This window comes from Mirounga angustirostris, unplaced genomic scaffold (genome assembly GCF_029215605.1).
Source record: "Mirounga angustirostris isolate CCGP_5_RB_7025 unplaced genomic scaffold, mMirAng1.0.hap1 SCAF_9, whole genome shotgun sequence".
Lineage (NCBI taxonomy): Eukaryota > Metazoa > Chordata > Mammalia > Carnivora > Phocidae > Mirounga > Mirounga angustirostris.
Genome location: NW_026991717.1, coordinates 61,492,104 through 61,517,111, shown reverse-complemented (window position 1 = coordinate 61,517,111; position 25,008 = coordinate 61,492,104). Strand labels below are relative to the sequence as shown.

General features: G+C 44.7%; 1 protein-coding gene across 1 annotated transcript in view; it reads right to left on the bottom strand.

Annotated features, from left to right (window-relative positions):
* The window catches only part of EHD4 (EH domain containing 4), a 79,688-nt gene that overhangs the window by 18,809 nt on the left and 35,871 nt on the right, over positions 1 to 25,008 (bottom strand). Inside the window, exon 4 of the mRNA XM_045900291.2 lies at positions 828 to 1,240. Within this exon, the coding sequence (XP_045756247.1) occupies positions 828 to 1,240 (413 nt within the window). The remainder of the gene's footprint in view (positions 1 to 827; positions 1,241 to 25,008) is intronic.

The window sequence follows — 25,008 nt, the reverse complement described above, 5'->3', positions numbered from 1 at the left end:
ACCAGACAAACTCTGGAGGCACTTCCAGCATTAGAGGAATATAGGATTTTATGAAAGGTGCACACAGCCTTTAAAGAACCATTTTTTTCCCTACACTTTTTCTTAGAGGAGTCATGCGCTTTTCTCTCTTCAGAGATGTGACAGAATCAAAGACAGTGCTTGAGGATGGCGAGCAGATGAACACTCACCCCGTCGGGTACACACCCCTGGGGCTGCCGAAAGGCTCGGCTGTGCGGTGGGGAAGCCCAGAGCCACAGTGGGCATGCTGTGGACACCCACGCAGCGTGGGGTGCGTCACAGCCTCCAGAGCAGCAACTCAGTGCGTCAGGCTGAGCCAGCCTTCCTCCCGGGGCAGCTCTGGCCCCAGTGACAGTGGACACTGGCTTCTGTGCCTTAGGCACAGGGTGACTAGCGGTGGCATCTCAGCACCCTAATGGTCCCACCAACACCACCTCTCTGGCTCGGCTGGTTACACTCTCCTTGTCCTAAGATAATAGCAGCTTCCAGGTGGTGAGTGCACCGATCCCTCTCTGTGTGCCCCGCAAGCGAGGTCACACTGGAGCCTCACAAGCATCCTATGCCATGATCTTACTAGCTCTATTTTACAGATTAGAAAACAGGTTTGGAAAGGTTGAATCATCTGCCAAAGATCACAGAGTAGGAGTCAGAATCTAAACAAGCATATTGATCTTGAGGCTCTCTTCTTAACCTTTTCCACTTTCCATTCCCTAGGGCACCTGGAATGGAACCTCCCGCACCCTCACCTTCCCTTAGAGAGGAGAGAGCGGGAAGGGTCCCCTGCTGCCCAGGGTGTCTCCTTGGCTCACCTTGGCCAGCCTCGCTCGCTTGATGAGGTCGTTGAGTTTGCGCACGGCCGCCTTCTGGGGAAGGCTCTGGATGTCTCTGAAGAGGTCCTGGGCCTCAGCCTCGAAGAGGCGGCGGTTGTCAGTGTTCTGTAGGGGCTGTGCCCAGAAGGAGCCGATGTAGACACGAAGCACCTCAGGTGTGTTGATGACCTTGCCCAGGGACCACATGAGGGCCCCATAGACGCGCATCAGCTGCTGTGTGTCCACTTGGTCGGCCTTGTTCAGCACCACGCGGATCTTGTCATCCTGGCCCCGGAAGGCCTTGATGGCCTCTGAGAACTCATCTGAGATGTCCAGTTTGTGAGCATCGAAGAGCAGGATGATCCTGTCCACGCGCTCCGCGAACCACTGCAGGACCTGGCAGAAGTCATAGCCTAGATGGAGAGAAGGGCACATCAGTGTGGCTGATGCTCAGGGCTGGGGACGTGCTGGTGCGCTGGCGGCTGCCAAGGACAGAGCGCCACCTCCAAGGACGCAATGGAGGCCTCATGGCCTGCAAATCACTTCAGATGAGCCCCCTAGGGCTGGATGCATTCAGGAGTTAAAGCTGAGGATCCCAGGAGTTCATGATCATTCTGATTGGGCATCACTTACTTCCGGATCTGTGATTTCATTTAGTCCCCACGAGTATCTTACTTCCCCCGGTACAGTCCTTGGGATTGATGGCAAATTTGATCAATGGCTCTGTAAAACCACAGGCCCTGGGTCAAAAGCTCTCCCTTCTGCCAAAGGCTCGCTTTTCGGAAAGTAGCAGAGGTGGAGAAGGAAGAAAACCCAGGGGTCACTCGGGGTTGTGCCCAGTAAGCACAACAAAAGAGGAATTGTCTTCTCTTATCCTAAGTGTTTAGGGGTTAAGGAGGCCAAATGATGACCTGCCCCCAAACTGTGACCAATATTTATCATTTGGACTATTTATATCTTAAGTAAGTTGTAAATATTTTTAAAAAATCACGTCTCACAGCCATTGTGTGAAGTGGTCTCTTGCCAATTTCGCTTTAAAAAATGGCCAGGCCCACAACAAGTTGTTTAGTTTGCTTTGGCTGCATGCCAATATGCTCCAACTCATGCAGCTCTGTAAACACTCCTCACCGGCCATGGTCAAGGCCTGTTTCTGGCCTGCCCCTGGGGAGGAAGAGGCCCACGGAAAGCAAACAAGAGAGGACCAGTCCCACAAGGTTTATTTTTAATCTCTAGGCTATGACTGATTAGCTGTGGGCTCAGGCTCGGCGCAGCCCAATTAGAGCTAAGATGGTACCTTTCGTGACCTCTACGTTAGTCCTATCACCCCTTTTTTTATAGATCTTGAGAACTTCCAAACACACATAAAGGTCTAGAAAATAATATGATGAATGCTGATATACCCATCACATAACTTTAATAAATTTTGACCTTTGGCCTTATTTGCCTCAGATGCTTTAAAGAATTTAAGTGTACTTTATTTATATAACAAAATTCCATATAGCAGTGAGGATGAATTAGATTTTCACTTGTCAACACAGGCAAATCTCCAAAAGACTGGTGAGCGAAAAGTCAGTTTCAAAAGGATATGTCCAGCATGATAACATTCACATAAAACGTTAAAAAAACAAAGCAATACTCAAGAGCCAATAGATACATACGACAGCACAAATACAAAAATATTAACGCTAATTTTGGAATACTGGTGAACTCTGAGGGTTCTAAGGTAGATGAGAAAGCATCTAGAGAATGATCTATTTTCAAAAATAAAGGGGGTCGAGGGACTAAAGTTTCCATAAATTTGTAGAACAGGTGTAAAGGGAGTAGTTGAAGAACAAAAGGATTTAGACACAATTTTAATAAAGAACACAAAACATTCCAAAAATGCTGAAATCCCCTGTGGACCCCTCCCCAAGCACTCTCCCCAGAGGAAAGCACTGCCTTTGAACATGGTGTTTATCGTCATTACATGTTTGTGTGTTTCCCGTTCATACTTCTTCTCTATTCTGTCTCACAGTGGCACTCCCTGATTCCTTGGGGACAAGGTGGGCAAAGGTAGTTGTCAGAATGTGGGCCCGAGTTTATTTTCATCACGATCAGCAGTCAGGTGAGAACAGAAGAAAATCAAAGACCTGTTGTATGGGGTCGCACAGCAGTATGTAAAGATTCAGAGTCCAGATTTCACTCTGAGTTCTGTCCCTGCAGGGCCAGAACAAACTGCCTCCCAAGGTGCTTCTGTCATTCCAGACTGATTTGGGTCCATCAGATAGTCCCAGACCCTGAGTAGGAGATCCTCAGCAGATGAATGATGGCTCTGTGACCTGGGAGCCAGGAAGATGTTTTAGAACTGACCACCAGAAAGAGCCGCGTGTGGACACTGAAGTGGACATGAGTTGAATTTGCTGGACACCCTTCCTGTTGGACGAGGGGTCCCGTGTGGGCCATAGATGCTGAAGGTGTAGCAGACAGTCCCTTACCCTACTCACTGCCAGGTTGGGGAACAGACAGGTGATCTAGAACCAGAGAATCATCTCCTCCCACCAGACGGGGGTGTTGAATCTTGAGGGAATGATGCAAAGTTACAGGGAAAATGAGAATTTCTTTCTTTCTTTCTTTCTCTCTCTTTCTTTCTTTCTTTCTTTCTTTCTTTCTTTCTTTCCTTCCTTCCTTCCTCCCTCCTCCCTTCCTCCTTCTTTCCTTTCCTTAAAAAAGATTTTATTTATTTGAGAGTGAGCGAGCAAGCGAGTGAGAAAACTATCGGGGGGAGGAGCAGAGGGAGAGGGAGAAGCAGACTCCCAGATGAGCAGAGAGCCAGACTCGAGGCTCAATCCCAGGACTCTGGGAACATGACCTGAGCCCAAGGCAGATGCTTAACCGACTGAGCCGCCCAGGTGCCCCGAAAAATGAGAATTTCCTCATGGCAGAGGTGCTGAATTGAGAGTCCAGTGGTGGTGGCTTCCTAACCTAGTTTTTGAGACTAGCTTTCCAACCTATCCATTAATTCTGTGAACAACTGGATTTTCTGGGGGCGCCTGGGTGGCTCAGTCGTTAAACGTCTGCCTTCGGCTCAGGTCATGATCCCAGGGTCCTGGGATCGAGCTCCGCATCGAGCTCCCTGCTCTGCAGGAAGCCTGCTTCTCCCTCTCCCACTCCCCCTGCTTGTGTTCCCTCTCTTGCTGTGTCTCTCTGCCAAATAAATAAAATCTTTAAAAAAACAAAACAAAACTGGATTTTCTGAAAATTTCCTTTTTGGCTTACATCAGAATCAGCTTCTCTGGTTTGCTACCAAGAACCATGATTGGTGAATAATTTTCCCCACAGCAGAAATACTCTTACAATCAGTGCCAAAAGACATTTGGCATCCCCATCGCTGTCAGCACCCGCACATGTTCAAATTCAGCCATGGAGACATGAATCTCTTCCTCCAAGGACCACCCAGGTTGAGTGGTGGGCCTCGACAGTATCCGTATTTAAACTTTCACTTAAATTTGGGTTTCTAGTAGTTATCTTAAATGTCTTTTTAAAAGATGTCACTCCAATGCTTCATTGAAATAAAAAAGTTAGTGCGAACAGAGCTGCCAGGTATGTTTACTATAAGTGAGGTCATTACTCATCTCTGGAGGAATGGCCACATGTCTATATTTTCTTGTTTTAAAGTAACTAGGAGAACTTAAAGTTTAAGAACTACAGGTAGATATAACTGTGTTGTTTGTCATTGAGCAGGTGTAAGGAATTATTTGTTACACATTAGGGAGTATAATCAAAGGTAAAAAAAAATCACCAAGTGTCTTAGGAGACAGCAAAGAATTACCACAGCCGGGCGCCTGGGTGGCTCAGTTGGTTGAGCGACTGCCTTCGGCTCAGGTCATGATCCCAGGGTCCTGGGATCGAGTCCCACATCGGGCTCCCGGCTCAGCGGGAAGCCTGCTTCTCCCTCTCCCACTCCCCCTGCTTGTGTTTCTGCTCTCGCTGTCTCTGTCTCTGTCAAATAAATAAATAAAATCTTTAAAAAAAAAAAAAAAAAAAAAAAAAAAAAAGAATTACCACAGCTGGGAGAGGTTTTTTTTTGTGCTCATTTTTTTTCATACACAGTTGTTGTTGTTATTAGTATTTTACCACTTTAACCATTTTTTAAAAAGATTTATTTATTTTAGAGGGGGAGGAGGGACAGAGGGAGAGGGAGAGAATCTGGAGCAGACTCCCCACTGAGCACCAAAGCTGACGTGGGGCTCAATCTCGCAACCCTGAGATCAAGACCTGAGCCAAAATCAAGAGTTGGATGCTTAACTGACTAGCTACCCAGGTGCCCCCCACTTTAACCATTTTTAAAGTGTACAATTTATTGGCATTAAGCACATTCACATTGTTGTGCAATCACCACCATCTGTCCACAGAACTCTTCATCTTCCCAAACTGAAACTAAGTACTCATTAAACATTAACTTCCCATTCCTCACCCCCCAGCCCTGACAACCACCATTCTATTTTGTCTTTATGAATTTGACTACTCTAGGTACCTCATGTTACTGGAATCATACAGTATTTGTCTTTTTTGTGAATGGCTTATTTCATTTAACACAATGCCCTCAAAATCCATCCGTGTTGTAGAATTTGTCAGAATTTCCTTCATTTTTAAGGCTGAACAGGTCTGCTCAATTCTTATATCTTCATGATATAAGATAGGCACCCAAGTAGTTATCTACCAAAAAGTTCCAGCTGATTTTAAAGAAATGATTTAATTTAATGATGTTAGTCTGTCTGCTGAAAGAAAACAGTGACTCAGAAGGACCTACAGATCACTGATTCTCAAAGTAAGGCCTTGGACTCAAATAAGGTGCTTGCCAAAGGTTAGACTTGCAGATCCCGCCCTAGAAGCACAGAATCAGAATCCCTGAGGCTGGGCTTGGTGGTCTGCATTTTTTAAACCTCCCAGATAATTGGCGATGCCTAGTGGTATAAAGACCACTACTCTAGACTGAACACCAAAGCATGGGATGGCACAGATAGATCTACATTACTATTGGTCTAAACACATCTAAAGTAGCTTCTTTTTATTCTAAAAAGTTACCAATAGATGGTTAGATGGTGCATCAAAGAAATGAGGAAACAAGGAATTTAACTCTGCTTTCATTTGAAGATGGATTTTGAAATTTATGAAAGTTCCCCTATCTTTGCTGATGCTGGACCTTAGCCCTGGCGAGCCCTTCCCCTTTGGGGTAGGACCGAGAAATCTAGCCTAAATCCTCATCATTCTTCAAAATACCTGGACCTTGATTCAGTTCCATGTTACTTAACTTCCTTAAGCCCCAATTTTCTCCTCTGCAAAATCGAGCTATTGAGTGATTACATGAGAAAATACTCTTAATGTGCTCAATATAATGTTAAGACTTAGTAAACTTTCAATAAATATAAACTTTCATTATTATTTCTATCTCCCAGGCTCCAACCCCTGCTGTATGTGGACTCAATCACTCCCACTTTTGAGCCCCCCAAGCCCTTTAATTATACTTTACACAGTGTATTATAATCAGGTGGATGTACGGGTCTCCGTCATTGGATCATAAATTCTTTAACTGCAGGGACAATGTCTTGCACAAGATATGGTTAATAGTATGGGCTTTGCCTTGGACTTTTATAAGAGATGTTCTTTTTTCAAGGCTTTTTTTTTTTAAAGATTTTATTTATTTATTTGAGACAGAATGAGAGAGAGAGAGCACATGAGAGGGGGGAGGGTCAGAGGCAGAAGCAGACTCCCCGCTGAGCAGGGAGCCTGATGCGGGACTCGATCCCGGGACTCCAGGATCATGACCTGAGCCGAAGGCAGTCGCTTAACCAACTGAGCCACCCAGGCACCCTTTTCAAGGCTTTTAAAAACTGAAACATAATTGACATAGAACATTATATTGTATTAGTTTCAGGTGTCCTAAGAGATCTATTCTTGACAAAGTGCTTCCAATTAAAAACAACAACAAAACCTGAGTCAGAAGCGGTTTCCTCAAAACAAGTGGAAAGCAGTGGTCAGATTTTTCCTTTACTCTTATCCACTTAGGGATAAAAGATTTTGGGGGCTCACCTGCGTAACCCATTCTTATCTTGCAGTGGGGAAAGATCTAGGTGCTATTTTTTTTTTTTTAAGGATTTTATTTATTTATTTGAGAGAGAGAATGAGAAACAGAGAGCATGAGAGGGAGGAGGGTCAGAGGGAGAAGCAGACTCCCCGCTGAGCAGGGAGCCCGATGTGAGACTCGATCCCGGGACTCCAGGATCATGACCTGAGCCGAAGGCAGTCGCTTAACCAACTGAGCCACCCAGGCGCCCAAGATCTAGGTGCTATTAAAAAATGGAGAAAGAACAAAATAGACAATTGCAGTGAAATTTATTGATGGTAGCATAGATGAATTTCCTCATTCAAGAATTTCTGAGAGAATACTATGTGCTTATACACATGATCTTCTACTATCAGATCATTACTCATAAACTCATATAATCAGTGGTTTTGTTCACTGAACTTGTGAGTACAAGTTATTTAAGATCGTGTACATTATTAATGATAGGGAACTCTATGATCAACTTGTAAAGAGGGCCATGAATAATTCTGCTTTAACAGTAAGTATAAGGGTGATCAAAACTGGAAAGTTACAGACAATAATAATAATGGCTAATGGTAATAATATACTTACTGAGGCATTGTTCTATTCAGTGTACAGACATTAATTTATTTAATCTTCATAAGTCTGGGGGTGGGTACTATTAATGTTTTCATCAACATTACTGTTTTTGCAAATACATTATTTTTATACCGTGTAAAGTTAATACAAATTACATACGATTAGAAACAAGGTGGTAACTAGGTAAGGTGATGGATGTGTTAATTAGCTTAATTGTAGTAATCATGTCACTGTATATGTACATTAAATCGTGTTGTACACCTTCAATATACACAAATTTTATTTGTCAATTATGCCTCAGTAAAGCTGGGGAAAAAAAAGAAAGAGTATAAGCTTTGGACTCAGGCTGCCTCAGGTCTAATCCTGGCTCCATCACTTACTAGTTTTGTGAGCTGGGGCAAGTTACTTAACCTCTTTGTGCCTCATTTCCTCATTTGTAAAATGGGGCTGGGCGCCTGGGTGGCTCAGTTGGTTAAGCAACTGCCTTTGGCTCAGGTCATGACCCTGGAGTCCTGGGATCGAGTTCCACATCGGGCTCCTTGCTTGGCGGGGAGTCTGCTTCTCCCTCTGACCCTCCCCCATCTCATGCTCTCTCTCTCTCAAGTAAATAAATAAAATCTTAAAAAAAAAATAAAAATAAACAAAACGAGGCTAATAATAGCATCCACATACCTCATGGGGCTGTGGAATTAACAGATGAGAAACATTTGAATCATCCTGACATCTGGAAAGCTCTCCAAAATGTTATCTACTGGTTATTTAAAAAACCTTTGCAACGGGTGCATGGTGCGAGTGCAGTAAATGTTGAAGGATGCCTGGCTGGGGCCAAGTATAGTCTGCAGCCACGGAGAAAACACAATTAGGGTAAAGGTGACAGCGCTAGGATGCTTGAGCCAAGTGAAACAACCGGTGCTCAGAAGATAGCTAACAGAAGATACGACTTAGCAGAGAACCGCCCATATTTTATAAATAGAGCTGGTGGACCCTCAAAGCGTGAAGCTCTACCAGTTGGTCCTAAAGACCCTGGGTTGCTCCTCAAATAAAGCTATGATTCTAATCACAGATACTTCCTGGCTTATAAAAGTCCTGTGCATAGCCATACTGGCTGGGATAACCAGGGCATACATTGTACCCAGTGGGAGGAGAGTAATGAATTTTCCCAAAGATTCAGTTACAGAGGGTGGTCAGGTCTCTCTTACCAGCTTGAGTTCAGTCACATTGTGCTAACTGGGTCTGTGACAGACCTACAATTTAAAGTGGAAACCAGTGGCCCCGAGACTGAATGTGGCCCTCGGCTGCTATTCTGTTTGGCCTACAGCCTACACAGTGTCATTACATTTGGAGTTGCCTGTTTTTGGTCCAGACACGCTCTGTAGTTCTAACAGCCCATTCCACCTGCTGCCCACTTCTGAGAGGAAATACCACAGACTCTGCCTCTGAAAAGTCACCTCCTGCTCCTGGGCTTCCACTGGGATCTAATAGCTCCCCAGAGACCTGTACCATCTGAGGTCACAGCTGTGTCCCCCACTGGGCCGTGAACACCCAAGGGTAGGGGCCCTTTCTACCCTGCTCCTTACAGCACCAAGATAGTGGTCACCAAGGGCAGGCCTTAGTATACGCTTCCTGAAGGACTGAGTGTTTTCTGTGGAAAACTGTGTTCAAAATTCCCAGAACTGGCTTTACACAAGCTTTTGGAACGCCTCTCTCTGGAATTTAGAGGTACACTCAACATTTAGAAATGTAACAATACATTTCAAACACAAAAGTCAAAATGGATTAATTAATAATTATCAAATGCCTAGGATGTGCTTGGAATACTTGCTGAGGGACATACTTCTATAAAACAAAGGCTGCTAGCTTTATCCATACTAACCCCAAACTGGAAACATTCCAAATGTCCCTCAACAGGTGAATGGATAAACTGTACCAGTGGATGAGTGCTCAGCAATAAGAGGAATGAGCTACTGACGTGCGCAGCCCACGCGGGGCCATCTTGGGAACACCAAGCCGAGTGAGAGAAGCCAGACGCTAAAGAGTACGCACCGTAGGATTCCATTTATGTGAAATTCTAGAGCAGGCGAAACCAAGCTACAGGGACCAGGAGCAGGCCAGTGGTTGCCTCTGGCTGAGGGTGGGGCTGGGACTGACTGCAAAGTGGCACGGACAAAGAAGGAACTTCTCGGGGGGACGGAAAGGTTCTATTTCTTGATGATGGCGGTGGGTGCACTGGTCAAAACTCACCAAACTGGACAATTAAAATGAGTGCATTATTATGTTCTACTTCAATAAGAATGACTTTAAAAAATTAAAAAAAAAAATTAGAAAGAAAAGGAAATGAAGAAAGAACGAACTCAAGGCTGCTAAACTTGTTTGAAGATACAAATCTCCACAAACTGCTGGATGGACCAGGAAGTTGAAATCTGTTCATCAAGGGGAATATGTAGCGCATTTGGCTGGGTAAAGAGTTGAATGTAGCTAAAGCAGGAGCCCTAGGCTTTAGTCGAAATCAGCCTTCCCCAAAAAGGTTAATGTAAAATTTGGCTCATCCACTGGAACTTTGAGAGTTGTGTAATTTCACAAGTGTTCTACCTTCTAGCCAAGGTGATAAGTGAGTCTCCCACAGTGATGATCAGGGATGAGAATGCTCTGAGTTTGAGAATCCGTTCTAGCTAGGGCGAATGCAACAGAGCCTAGGGTACATACACACCTGGGTGTATGTGTGCACATGCATGATGTGGGGTAGTGCATGTATGCTTGTATTAATGAGTATGTATGGAAGGCACAGGAATCCACATCATAACACACTTGTCCCCATGGTGCTCAATGTATTTTTAAAATTTATTCATTCAATTATAGACATCTCAGTTCTATTAGATCTAATGGAACTTTTATTAGTCTAGAACAAAACAGAGATGTCATCAGCCCAGTTGGTTAAAAATGTAGTTTCTATCTTCGCAAAAGGACCCACAAGCTCTATAGCTTTGGGAGCTGAGAAAGAAAATTTGTCCTGTGGAAGATCCCAGCTTGGCATCCTGGCTCCACGTTCTGGGAACAAAGGGAGGGGGCAGGAAGGAAGGGGCCCCTTCCACCCAATCAGGGGCTTCCATCACAGCCCCCGTGGAAGCTGTGGTCTCCATCCAAAGGGACCCACCAGGAAATGACATCTGAGATTGTTGCCCCCTGGCTCAGGTAAATATAGGGTGGGGGCCTTGAGAAAACTAATTTGGCAGTCTGTTTTTAATAGAACAGAAAACAAAATGCTTAAATTTCTTCCCAGAGCCAAGTTGCTAATTACGTGAGTTTTAAACAAGCTGTGTGTCAATAAAAGGATACAAGACAATGGAGTACCAGCCAGAATGGAGGCCGGGTTCTCCCTGCCCATGCCCCTGGCCCCATTCTTGGGGTAGATGAAGCCACTTGCCCAGTTGGACACGGTCCAAGACTCAGCTCAGACCTGTCCTCTCTGGCGGGTCACAGACCTGCCCCTTCTACAGCCCCCAGCTCCCGTTTCATGCCAGGCCACTCAAAACCCCACCACAGCTCTTACTGTGCTTATTTGTCTGGGTAACCCCAGCCTCTCTCCTGGAGGTCCCTTCGGCATCGTGTCCATCTTTGTGTCCCTCCAGCACCTAGGTGACTGTCCAGTGCAGACCGTCCAGAAAGACACCAAGAGTGTGCTGGGAGCACCTCTAAACTGTACTTCTTGTCCCAAGGCTCCTTCCTCTCCAATCCAGCTCTCAAATGTCCCCACCCCTTCTCAGAATTTGGAGATAATCCCCAAAACATTGAGTGCCCTGATTACTTTTAGAAGAGATGTTTGCAAATTCTCCATGACTAGCTCCCACCTTCCCCCTCTAGCCTTGTCTCAGGGTCTCTTACTAAGCCGCACACTCCCCACCCCATATGACTGCCTCCTGCAGTCTCCTGCCTCTGCACCTTTGCCCAGACTTCCTTCAGCCTAGAATGCCCTGCTCTCTCTTCATCTCCAGCTTCCCTCTCCTCTGGGTCACTTCCCTCTAGGAGGCCTTCCCCCACCTGAGTAGAACAGACCCACCTTCCCCATTTCCTCCCAAGAGGGTCTGTGCTCTGCCACAGCTCATCCACTAAACTATAAGCAGCCCGAGAGCAGGGGCCAAGTCTTAATCATGCTTAGAACCCAAAAGCGCACCACAGAACACTTTGTACTGTCTGAATCAGGTTCCCTGTGATGTATTCTTATAGCACCAATGACTTTTCTTTAGTAACACTTATACTTTCCGGTGATATATTTATTTGGTGATAATAAGACAGAAGCTCTATGAGGGCAGAGACTCGATCTCTCACTGTATACCCAGTACTCAGTACCTACTATTGAACAGAGTAGGTGTCCAATAAATTTGGGTTATTCCTCAAAAAATTAAAAATAGAACTACCATATGATCCAGCAATCCCACTTCTGAGATTAATTCAGAAGAATTAAATTGAAAAGAATTTAAATCAGCATCTCAAAGAATTATTAGCACTCCCATGTTTATTGCAGCGTTATTCACAATAGCCGAGATAGGGAAACAACCTTAATGTCTTTGGCAGACTAATGGCTAACACAAATGTGGTTTAGCCATCCAATAGAATATGATGCAGCCTTAAAAAAGGAAATTCTGTAACATGGATGGACCTGGAGGACATTACACTAAGTAAGATAAGTCACTCATAGAAAGAAATATACTACATGATTCCGTTTATACAAGGAAATCTAAAATACTCAAACTCCCATAATCGTAGAGTGGAATGGTGGTTGCCGGGGGGGGGGGGGGGCAGGAGGGGGATGGGAAATTACTAAGCAACAGGCACAAAGTTTCAGTTAAGCAAGAAGAGTAAGTTCTGCTGTATGACACTATGCGTATAATTAACAATAATGTACTGTGCACTTAAAAATTTAAGAGGGTGGACAGCATTTTAAGTGTTCTTACTACAATACATATGTACACATCAATGTACATAAATAAAATCTAAAACAATAAAATAAATTTGATTAATGAACTGAAGTGAACAAGAAGCATAACTGATTTTTAGCAAGTTAGAGGGCAAGGCTTAAACAGTGCTGTGAGTTTCTAAAAAAAGAGCTGTTACTAATTATAGGAAGTACAAATAACCTCAAAATAAACATCAAATATCTGGGATTGCTCAGGTATTAAATATACATTTTCAAAAATAGTCACTTCGGTTAACAATAGCAGCCACTTCAGTTAAACATGTGCGAGGAGTCCTTGTATTGTTTTCAGGCTGGGTTTACTTTGCAACTGGAAAAGGCTGTTTCTGAAAATGTGATTGGGGTTGGGTACAGAATGATAGCTCAAAATAAACGATGGCAGCAAATATTTACTGAGCTCTCTCAACATTCCTGCACTTTCTACCAACATAATCTCTCCTAATCCTCACAACAACCCCATGAGACAGGGGCTATCATTATCCCTATTTTCTAGGTGAGGATACAGAGACTCAGAGAGGTTAAATAACTTACCCAAGGTCACACAGCTATTTCCTAGGAGAGCCAGGATTCACACCCAGGGACTTGCATCCCAGAGCTTGTGCTTTTATCCACTGCAGGGCACCACAGGTATGCCAGGATGGTGGCATTCGAGGTGATTTTTACTTTTTTCTTTTTGATCTTTTTAAAAGTAAAGTAGTTTTATAAGTATCCTACAATAAATATATACTCTTTTTGTAATAAGAAAAGAATAAGCATATTGTAAAGATTATTGGTCCCTATGTGACTGGGCTAACAATATCACTGAGGAAGGCTTTCCTTTTCTTCTATAATGGTGTTTAGCAAGGGTCTGGATTTCTAGCATTTTCCAGCCTATCACTATCTCAAGAAACCCTGAGGGTGAAGTACTGTCTTTGCAGTTAGTTACAGGTAACCTCTGGGGGAAGAGTCGGCCCTGGATCAGCTGTACTTGCCAGAGCAGTGGGAACAAGCTGGTGGGGAGATGAGCCACAGACACTCTGCTCCTGCTGCCCTCTCTGCTTCCCCTCACCCCAAGCTGATCAGATGCACAGGTGGGGTGCGGTGGGGGTAAGCGGAGGCGGGGGCAGCAGTGGGGTGGGGGAAGGGTTCCAGGCTCCCGCTGGGTGTGGGGAAGGGGCTGATCCTAAACCCTGTCCTGGAGATCCAAGACTGCCAGGGAAGAGGAACAGGGGCCTCCCTATGGGCGCACACCGTGGAGGGGTTCAGGGTGTGTTCACCTCAAAGTGTTCAGTTGGTGGTGGCCCCCTCTTGGAGAGTGTAATTGGCTACAAGAAAATCCCTGTGGTTGCAGAGCTCCCTGTCTGACTGTGCCTGGCCTGAAGGGGGTTTGGCCACTGAACATACCACAGTTGAAATAAAACCAAGGACCAAATCTGTCCTTGGAGGGGCTTGGTGTTGTTTATCCCCTATTTCTACTCCCAACTCCTTCTTCCTTTGGAATTTAGTTCAAAACTCTCTGAACGAATTTATCGGTGCCTGTTTCCTCCTAAAATAAACAAGCCAACCTCACAGCCTCTCTCTTTCCTCTGGGGCTGCTGTAAAAATAACAATGGGGCAGATGGGGGCCATGTGACCCCCAAGGCCGCTCACATCATGGGATCACACCATCCCGCACCCAGGTGGGGAACAGAGAAAGGCTTCATTTGAATATTTAGCCTGATGAACGCCATGGCCTCTGGTCAGGTGACCACGTCAAAGGGGGAAATTGGGTTTCATATCTCGTTTTCCATCTCAGACTAAAAATGAGGTTAAGAAGCAAGTACATTTAAAGAGCACTGGGCCCCGGAAGGAGACAGCAACACTGTGTGGCATTTTAGTCTCTTTGCCAGAGAGAGAGGTTGGTGAAAATTTACCAAGAAAATCCCCCAAGTTCTGGAGCCTGGTTCAGCCATTTCGCTTCGCTGGGCCTCAGTTTCTACATAAATCAGATGGGTTAGATGATCAATAAAAATTTTTTCTTTCCAGATCTTAAATTAACTATACTAGATATTGGTTAGTTATAGTACCAGCATAAGAACATAAAACCGCTCAGCTGGCTACAGGAATACTCAATGACTAAGGGAAAAAATTATCAAGTAACAAGTTTCATTTTACTCTCTTTGTACCACTGGACTCATGTACTATGGCACACAGGGCTGACTGGAAGGTCCTTGCATGTTTCCACAAGGGTCTTTAGTTGCTCTGAAGTATAATTTGTCACCCAACTGCCAACACCTCTGTGCTGAAATTACCAGAGGAAAAGTCACAGAATTTGAGGCATTCAAGAATGCTTAAGAGATCATCAGATCCACCCTTCTAAGAATAGAAGTAAGTGAATCCAGGAATCAAGTGTCATACACCTAGAGATTGCCCATTCCTCATTTTCAAGTGGGCGTTGTGTACCTAAAGCAAGAAAGCCTCTCACAATACATCTATAAATCAGACAGTCAGTTTGTACTTGTATTGGATTTTCTTGAGGCAAAAGGCCAATGAGACACAGTCTCCACCCAAGCGTGAGAAGGCTAAATATTTACAAACAAGGCTTCTACCTTGACAATACATCTTGTCATTTTGTGGTTCAGAAGGGCAAAAAGACAATATTTCTTCAAGCTACACTTTTCTCAAGAGAAATGTTAAACCAAGAAGGTGACAACTTTGGGATCAACAAACCGCTTGCAAGCAACTTCCGACCCTCAATACCCTGCCCTGCCCTGTTCCTCCTTTTAAACAATCCCAGTGTTGCGTGAGTGTTCTGTGAGCATTTGGACAAGAGCCAGTCATGAAGACCAGTGCCAGCCATTAAGTTATTGGCTAACCCGCTCCTAAAGCCAAACTATTAGTTATTTCTGGGTTTATGGCACCGATGCAAAGATAGATCAAGTCAGTGGGGACCATGTGAATCCACATTGGGTTCTTTATTTAAAAAATGACTCAATTGGGGCGCCTGGGTGGCTCAGTTGGTTAAGCATCTGGCTTTGACTCAGGTCATGGTCCCAGGGTCCTGGGATCGAGCCCCACATTGGGCTTCCTGGTCAGCGGGGAGCCTGCTTCTCCCTCTGCCTGCCGCTCCCCCTGCTTGTGCGCTCTGTCAAATAAAATCTTAAAAAAAAATGACTAAATTATTTTAGTTAATAAAAGTTCACGTAGTTACCAACAGTATTTCAAAATGGTCAAATACCTCCAGAAAGGAAATACTTTGAAATATTTGTAAATAGGCAATGGTGCTCAACCACCCTAATAATAAAAATGAAAATTAGAATTATAATGAGACGCCATTCACCTATCAAAGATAAAGTGAAGATAAGGGGGAAAAAAATCAGTAATGCCCTGAGTTGGGGAGGATGTATTGTTCTAGAAGAGTAGGTACATCTTCTAGAAAAGGCATTTTGGCGTCGGCTAACTCCGTAAAAAGACCACAATTCCATTTGACTCAGTAATTTCACTACTAAGTGCATCTTTTTTTATTTTAACTGAAGTATAATTGACATGCAATGTTATATTAGTTTCAGGTGTGAATATAGTGATTTGACGATTCAATACATTATCCAATGCTCACCCCAATAAGTGCAGTTATCATACAACGTTATTATAACATTATTGACTACATTCTCTATGCTGTACTTTTTACCTCTGTGACTTATTTATTTTATAACTGGAAGCTTGTACCTTTTACTTCTTATCAATTTCACCCATTCCCCAACCACTTTCCCTCTGGCAACCAGACCCTCAGTCTGTTTGATTTTTTGTTTCTTTGCTCATTTGTTTTCTATCTTAGAGTTCCACTTGCACACTACTATGTAAACCGTATATACTTGCACTATGTGCAAAACTATATTCTGTAGCACAGTTTGGATGCCATCCATCAAAAGGATACCAGCTGTTAATTTGGGCACATCTATATGATGGAACACTCTAAAAGTCCTGACAAGGACCTGCTGCAAGATTGACTGCTAAGTGGAAAACTCTCAGTGCAGAGCAGTGTGCGGGACCCTCCCGCTCTGGGAGACACTGCAGACAGGGTTTGCTCTGGGAGAGGAACTGGGGGTGTGGTTGGGACACTCTTCACCATCTAACTTTCTGTAATGTAAGCTTTTCATCTCAAGTATGTACACACACTTGTGCAAAATGAAACGTGAAATGCTGAGTAATGGTCTGATTTGTGCTTTGTCCTGTGATTTGGATTCAAGCAGGAGTGGTTTTGAGAAAGAGACTGACATAATCCAGGCGAAGAAGAGGTTTCTAAAGGAAACTGTGTCATGGCACATGTGAGAAATATCCCCAGATACCAGAAAGAAGATTATGGCAAAAAGAAGTGGAAACATGACGAGAGCCGGGGCCCTAGGCCACAAGAGAACACCTCCTCCGGGTCATTGTCTTTGGCAGGTTCGCCCAGCTCCCTTCCTGTGCTGCATTCTCCAAGCATTCTTTCCACACACCTATTGTCAAATCCATCTATTTCCTTTATCCTCCCCTCTCCTTTTTTGAGTTCCTGGAATAGCAAGGTCCTTGTCGGTCTAAGTCCCAGGATATTTCTCATCTTCCATGGAAAGCAAAGATGCCTTGAAAGCGCTGCTATTTTCAGCATGTGTCCACGTCTGCCGGCTCCAGATGCCGGTGTGTGAGGCCCGACTTCTGGCCATACTCTGGGTCCTCTCACTCTATGCATGCTTCATTACTCATGTCTCTGGGGCACTTAAGCATTCACACCAATCATTCAGACCCTCACAAGGTCTAACTCTGTGAGGAAAGTACTTTTCTTCCCATTTTATAGAGGAGGAGACTGAGGCTCCCAGAGCTGGAGTAGCTTACCCAGGTCACCCCGCTGGTAAGGGGAAGCGCCAGAGAAATGGAAAAATGTCTCAGGTCAGTGTTGCTCGGCACTATACTGCTCCACTTCCATCTAGAATCCTGCATTTACAATCTCTCACTCCCACCCTCCAGTCTGGGGAGGTCCCCCACTGGTGCACAGTGACTGGGGGGAGAGGGCTTTTGCCACACCTAACAGTTGGGATGGAGGTTATATAACAAGAACGTCCTCATTATAGCAGTGAACTTATTAAACATCTGAAAATGTAAACGAGACATCTTTTAAAAAAATCTCTTCTTTCTTTTTTAGAGGTTCCTAAAACTCCTAACTTCCAAAGAAGTATAGAAACGTTGGGGGGTGCTCCTCCATGGAGTGAAGACCCAGGCAGAGGAGAGCAGTGTCAGGCCAGGACTCCCTGTCAGATGCCCACGAGCTAATGCAACCACGGTCACCGGGTCACCCAGGGACCACTGTGGGGTAGTGAGCTCCGCTTCCTTTCAAAGCCCTCACCGGGGAGGATGGTGGCTAGTCACAGAGCACAGCCCAGGGCTCCTGCCCCACCCAAAGACACCCCCTCCCTCAACTTACATCCTCCAAGAGGGCAGCATTCATGCTGGCAAGACAGGGATGTGGGGCACAGCTCAAGTCCATTTTGGTAGTTTTCCCAGGTTTGTAATCCTCTCTTCTTTCACTTGACTCCAGGGGCGGGGGGCGCAGAGTGCACAAGAAAGGGCAGGCTCAGAAGGCAGACTCAGAACCACCCCAGATTCCTCCAAGTGGGGATCCGTGTGCAGCAACACCCTGGACAGGCTGCTTTCTGGACCCCACCCCACACTCCCCATGTTGTTTGTGCTGAGGTCAGGAAGTAGCCTGTTAACAAGTTCCCTGGGGCCTGAGAATCATAGCAGTAGAGCTTCTTGGCCTCATTCACAGACCCATCAACTCCAGGGCAGAAGTGGGGTGAGACAGGGTGACCTGTGAACAGGTCCCACAGAGGAAGAAATGACAGCGATAATCAGGGAAAAGAAAACCAACCAATCAGCCAAACCCACACAAGCCAAGTGGCAGACCCAGGGCTGGTTCTGTTACTGTTCAGTGCGACACTCCCGGATGCTCATAGTCATAATTCTGGGTAATCAAGAGAACGTTAAAAAAGATAATCCTTCAATGGCTTCCTATTCCTCCCAGAAGAAAATCCATGCACTTCCCTAAGGCCAACAGCTCTCCCCAGCAAGCCCTCCCAACCTCACTGCCCACCACTTCCCAGCTAATCACCAGCCTCTAGCCTTCCCTGGACCTGCCAGGGCTTAACTTCCCTTGGCCTTGGCCTACGAGATGTCCTTCCCCCAATGCCCTGCCAGGCTAGTCCTTTTATTCTTTGGGTCTTCACCTAAATGTCACCTCCTCAGAGACCCCTCCCCTGACTCCCCATCTAAAGTAAGACCACCCTGCTGTGGGACTCAGCAATTACTTTCTTCAAGTCTTTGTTTCAACTTGCATTTGTTTTGTATTTCTGCTCTTCTGTCTCCCTCCCTGGTGTATACTCCAGGAAGGCGCGACAGGGTCTATCCTGTTCTGTTAAAAGTAAAGCGCCTGATACCTGAAACATAAGAAATGGATCAGGAGGAACCTAGCAGAGTTTGGTGCATGGCAGATATTCAATAGAAGAAAACCTCTTCCCCTTTCTACTATCCTTTCAATGAGAATGCAGGGCCGTGTGTGTGGGTCTTTCCCAAAGACACCATCAACAATTTGCTGAAGGTAAAAAACAGAAGGTTTGGTGTTTGTAGGGGAAAAGCAACAAATACATGGAAACTTGCCCCACCTGGTACCCCTCCCCAGCTGCCCCCTGTGTGTGTGACAGTAAGAGAGAGAGATATATTTCCCTGGTTTGTGTCCTTGTCTCTTGCGGTTAATAGCACGCATTCTGGAACCAGGCTGTGTGGTTTGAATCCCACTCAGCCACTTACTAGCTGCTTTGGTTATCAGTCACCTTAAAACTCAGTGGCTTAAATAATAACTTACTATTTTCTCCGGTCTGAGGGTTGACTGGGCTCGGCTGGGTGGTTCTCCATTGGGGAGTGTCATGAGGTGACAGTCAGATGGTAGTTGGGGCTGGAACCATCTGAGGGCTCAGCTTAGCTGGTTGTCCTTGATGGCTTTTTCACTCACCTCAGCTAGGCTAGAGGCTGCCTGAGCCTGCTGGCCTCTCCATGTGACTAGCCTGGGCTTCCCTCACAGTATATTGGTCTCTGGGTAGTTGGACTTTTTAGATGTCAGTTGGCTGCCCATAGATCCAGCTGGAACCTTCAGGGCTTCTTATGATTTAGACTTGGGAAGTCATGAAGCATCACTCCTGCTGAATTCTACTCATCAAAAAGTGAGTCAGAAGGCCACCCTAGATTCAAGGGGAGGAGACTGCACCAGGGCATGAATATTGGGAGCACTGTTCATGGTGGTGGGGGTGGTGGGAGGAGGAGAAGGCATTTTTTTTGAGACTAGCTACCCCACTTCTAGAGGACTGTGGGCAAGTTACTTAACCTCTTTGTGCCTCAGTCTTCTCTCCTATGAAATGTGGTAATAGTTCCTACCTCATAGAGCTCTTGTGAGGAGCAAATGAGTTAATAATATATGAAAAGCAATTTACAATGTGCTGTGGAAGTATTAGCCATTATTATTATTATTATTACTCAAGAGTAAGGAGCAAACATTTTCTCTGACTAATCTCTGTAATCCAATGTCTATGAAATGTTTGATAATCATGAGCTGCTCCACAGAGGATAGTAAGATAAGGGATCTTCTCTCTACTAAAAAAAAATTGTTTTTCATTTAAAAGCCTAGGTAAGTTTTGAAGTTTGGGTAGAAGCAGTCATTCCTCATGATCAAGTATGCATTTAAAATATTGACAAAAACTAAAAAGAGCTTCCAGGGCTTGGCGAATGCCCTTCTGAGTCACAGTGATGACAGGCTCACATCAGGGACAGGAGCAGCAACATTTGTGGTGTGGAATTTCCTGTGGCAGTGGCAGAAAAGGAGCCATGAATGCGTCTGTCAGTAAACTTCCCCAAAACAAAAAGGAACCAGGATTTCCTGTGGGAGGCCCAAGGAGCGAGTGGTGTCCAGGACCTCACACCCCAACTGGCCTTAGCACTGCCAGAAAACAGGATCCGCCAACAAATCATCGGTGGTCAGCCCCATTCCCTGGGGATGGACCCTTCTGTTGCTGCCAAATTCAAACAAAGCTCTGAAACAGGCATTGAGCTCAAGCTCTAAACATAAAAAATGGCTTCGTGATCTGAGCCTGAAGACTTATGTTCTGTTCTACAGAATTCTCTACCATGTCATCCTTTACCTCGCATTCGTCAGTATTCTGTGCAGCCTTCAGGACAAAATCCAGTCTCCCCCCGCCCCCACATGCCCATGTTCCAGCCACACGCACAATGCACGTTCCTCCAAAGGGCCCCAGCTCACACATCTCCCCCTGTTCTTGCACATACCCTTTCTGCTGGCTGGAAAGGGGTAACAATAGTAAGGGCAGCCATGGTTATCTTTCCCTTGACTATGCACCAGACAGGTGCTGTGGTAGGAGCTTCATATCATCACCTCACTGTATCCTCACCCTATGTGATAAGGTCCTGAGCCTGCTGGCTGATGAACTCGCTCGTTTACCCTGATCAAGATGCACTGCTTCATAAGGTCAGACATATAGATCAATGAAATAGAATTGAGAGTGCAGAAATAAACCTTCATATTTATAGCCAACTGATTTTCAACAAGGGTGCCAAGACAATTCAATGGAGGAAATTATTGTCTTTTCAACAAATGATGCTGGGACAACTGGATATACACATGGGAAAGAATCAAGGTGGACCCCAACCTCACACCATATATAAAAATTAACTTAAAATGGATCAATGACCTAAATGCAAGTGCTAGAACTATAAATCTCTCAGAAAAAAATATAGGATTAAATTTTCATGTGCTTGGGTTAGGCAAAGTGACAAAAATTAAAATAGATAAATTAGCTCTCATTAAAATGAAAAAGTTCACGCACGTTCATGGGGAACCTGGTGCTAAACCATTCGTAGACGACCTGCTTCTGGGTCGGGGTTTCATACGTAGCAGAGCAGCTCCCTCGCTGCTATCTATTGAAAGTCAGCCCTCGACACAAGGGTTTGTAAAAAAATAAATAAATAAATAAAATAAAATGAAAAAGTTCTGTGCTTCAGACAATACTGTAAAGACAGTGAAAAGACAACCCAGGACATGAGATAAAATATTTGCAAATCATTTATCTGACTAGTATAGAGGATACATAAAGAATGTTAAAACTCAACAATAAAAAGACAAATAATCCAATTAAAAATGGGCAAAATATCTACATATACATTTCTTCAAAGAAGATATATAAATGGTTAACAAAGCACATGAGAAGATGCTCAACATCATTAGCTATCAGAGAAATGCAAATTGAAATCACAATGAAATACCACTTCATACCTACTGGGATGGTTCTAATCAAAACAACAGTGTTGATGAGGATGTAGAGAAATTGGAATGCTTGTACTCTGCTGGTGGGAATGTAAAATGATGCAGCCACTTTGGAAAACTGAGTTCCTCAAAACACTGAGTTACCATATGACCCAGCAATTCTGCTCCTAGGTAAATACCCAAGAGAACTAAAAATGTATGTTTTCACAAGAACTTGTACATGAATGATCACAGCATCATTATTCAAAATGGCCAAAACAGTGGAAACCCAATTGTCCATCACTTGGTGAATTAATAAAATGTCACAGAGCCATACAATGGAATGCTATTCAACCATAAAAAGGAAAGAAGTACTGATACCTATTATAACATGGATGAATGCTGAACACACAATACTAAGTGAAAAAAGCCAGATAAGAAGGCCACATATTCCATTTATATGAAATGTCCAGAATAGGCAAATCCATAGAGACAGAAAGTAGATTAGTGGTTGCCAGGGTCTGGGGGGTGGGGAAGAATTGACAGTCATTGCTAATGAGTGCAGTTTCCTTTTGGGGTGATAGAAATGTTCTAAAACTTGTTTTGGTAATGGTTGCACAATTTTGTAAATACATAAAAAACCTACTAAATTGTTGAGAGAGAGAGAGAGAGAACGCAAATCCAAAAGAGAAAAAAAAGGAGGGGGAGAAGAAGAGCCCCTTCTCTTAGTAGCTTCACTGATTACCTATTTCCCATTCCCCACTGGGGGCTGGTGGAGTCCCCACTCACTGGACTTCTTGATCGGAACTCCTGTAACACACAGGATAGACCTGACTTGTTTGCAGGTCTATCCACCCCAGCTGAGTATAAGCACCCCGGCCAAAGCTCGTGTCTAACTCATTTTGAATCCTGGCATCTAGGACAGTGCTTGCCACCCGGTAGATAATCAATCTAAATGTGTGTTGAATGAATAGTCTCTAGCATGCCCCTAATATTACACACTTTTTATACCATCACTTCTAAAATAAAAGAATATCAAAAAGATCACACACACACACAATATCTGTCTGTTATTTTAAAATTCTATCAAATATTTTTTAAACTGGATGATTGATTAGAGTGGTATCTCTTTTCTATGGTTAGCAGGACATATGATTTCAAAATTTAAAAGCGAATCATCAATGACATAACTGAAATATGTGGAAAAAAGGCAGGAACACTTATCTAAAAATAGAAAATTCAGTTCCTGAACAACAAACTATATTTCAGACAACTTGACAAACATTTCTCTTACTCTATAAGACAGAAGACTTTAAGAAGCAAGACACCAATATGAAGGCTGATTAAAATCAGACTTTGAGAACTCTTTGGCCTTCCACAAAAACAACAATAATACAAGGAGATGATGAAAATCATAACAGCCAACATGTATTGAGCACTTACTGTGTGCTAGGCGGGGCATCGTTTTCTGCTTTCTATGTGTTAAGTCAGTGACAACAATGTGGCGTGTGAGGTATTATTATTACACTCCTTTTCCAGACCCCTAACTTCCCTGAGGCCACATGAGTGGTACATGGCGGAGCTGAACCCAGGGTGTCCAAAGCTACTGCCCACGCTTCCCACTATACTACGTTCAGGATTTCAATCCCTTGATGGACTCAGGAAAGCAATTTGTTTGAGTCTGGGTTTACAGACTGATTGAGGTAGGTCACAGAAAAGATCCCGGGGGTTGTGGGAGGAGAAAGAAAACACGAATATTCAGGAACTGAAATCCAGCTGTAATTATCTGACAGCTGAACGTCTCTTATTTTATATATCCCTTATATATCAGGTGGGAAATATCTGAACAGACAATGTCAGTCAAAACTTGCAAAACCTCACCCCACCCCACGCTGAAGGCTGGTTCCCTCTGGGCTTTCAGCCCCAGGCCTCCCTACCTCCAGAGAGTGGGCAGCTCCATGTCAGTCCCTCTCATTGTGCTCAGTGTCTCATCCGTTTCCTTCCTGGCCTTCACCACTATTTACAAGGATTTATTTGTTTGTTCATTTGTTTACCTGCTGTTCTTGTCTGACTTTCCCATCAGAACATGAATTCTGTAAGGGCAGTGACCGTGTCCATTTTGTGGCCTACTGTTTGTTGAACGGATAACAAGTCTATTGAGGTGACACCTTCCTTTCATAACAATTGGGTGCATCAGTGACCGGCTGGGTGACCACACTAGGCTGTAGCCACTCCAGGCCAGGGGCGGTACCTTGTTCATCTCTACGCTCCCCGTTCCTAGCCTGGTACCTGGTACACAAGGGCTCAGTACATCTCAGTGGAACTTGTTCCTTAATGAGATGCTGTCAACCCAGAAGTCAGTCTCTATTGGTATGCCTCAAGGCTTGCCCCTGGGCCCTGTTCGCCCAACATCTGGATTCAAGGGTGAAGGTCCAAGGGCATGCTGATGAAGCCTGGGAATGCCTCAAATGTGGCTGGGAGGAGCCACAGCAGACAAGGGGAGGGGCTAAGAGAGCATGAACTGCAAACCCCAAGAAATGAAGCAAAAAATCAAGAAACCCTGCAGCAACCACAGGATGGGGAGTTGGGGCCGCATGTCCAGGGAGCTCACGGGATTGCAGTCTCAGGTGCTGCAGAAAAGCTGGGATGGTCCTGAGCTATATCTGTAATTGAGTGGCGAACAGAATGAGGGAAAGAATAATGCTGCCTCACCCACCCCGTTGATTCAGTTATTATTTCTACCCAAGTAAGGCCTGAACATCCTTGCTCCAGGGGTACTCAGCAGGCATTAGCAGGCTGCTCTCAGAAAGTCTTCATGAAGTTCTGCGCTCCCACTCACAGCCGAGGCTGTGCAGCCACCTTAAGGACAGGATCCACCTGCCATCGCTGCCCGAGCAGGGAGCTGCTGGCCTCCTAAGTCTCTTCAGCTCTCTGCTCTCCCCAAGCTTCTTAGAAGGGTCTTTGCTGCAGTCGAACGTGGCTAACATCTTGCTCCAAGCCTTCTTGGTCTCTTAGGGAGAAGACTCCTTCCTCTTTGTGTACGTGTGTGTTTTCCTCCGTAGGCCTTGTGGGTCCCAAAGCCTGAGAGGGGAAGTCAGTCTTATCGGGACACCCCTAAATGTTCTCTCTCCTTTCTTGGGCAGCCTTCAAACTCCGGCCTTTCGTCTTTCAAGTTCAAAAGACGTTTCAAGTAGGTGTGTCTCCTTGATTATGGTTTGCTTGCACCTTTTCTATGTTTTCTGCACCTTCATTA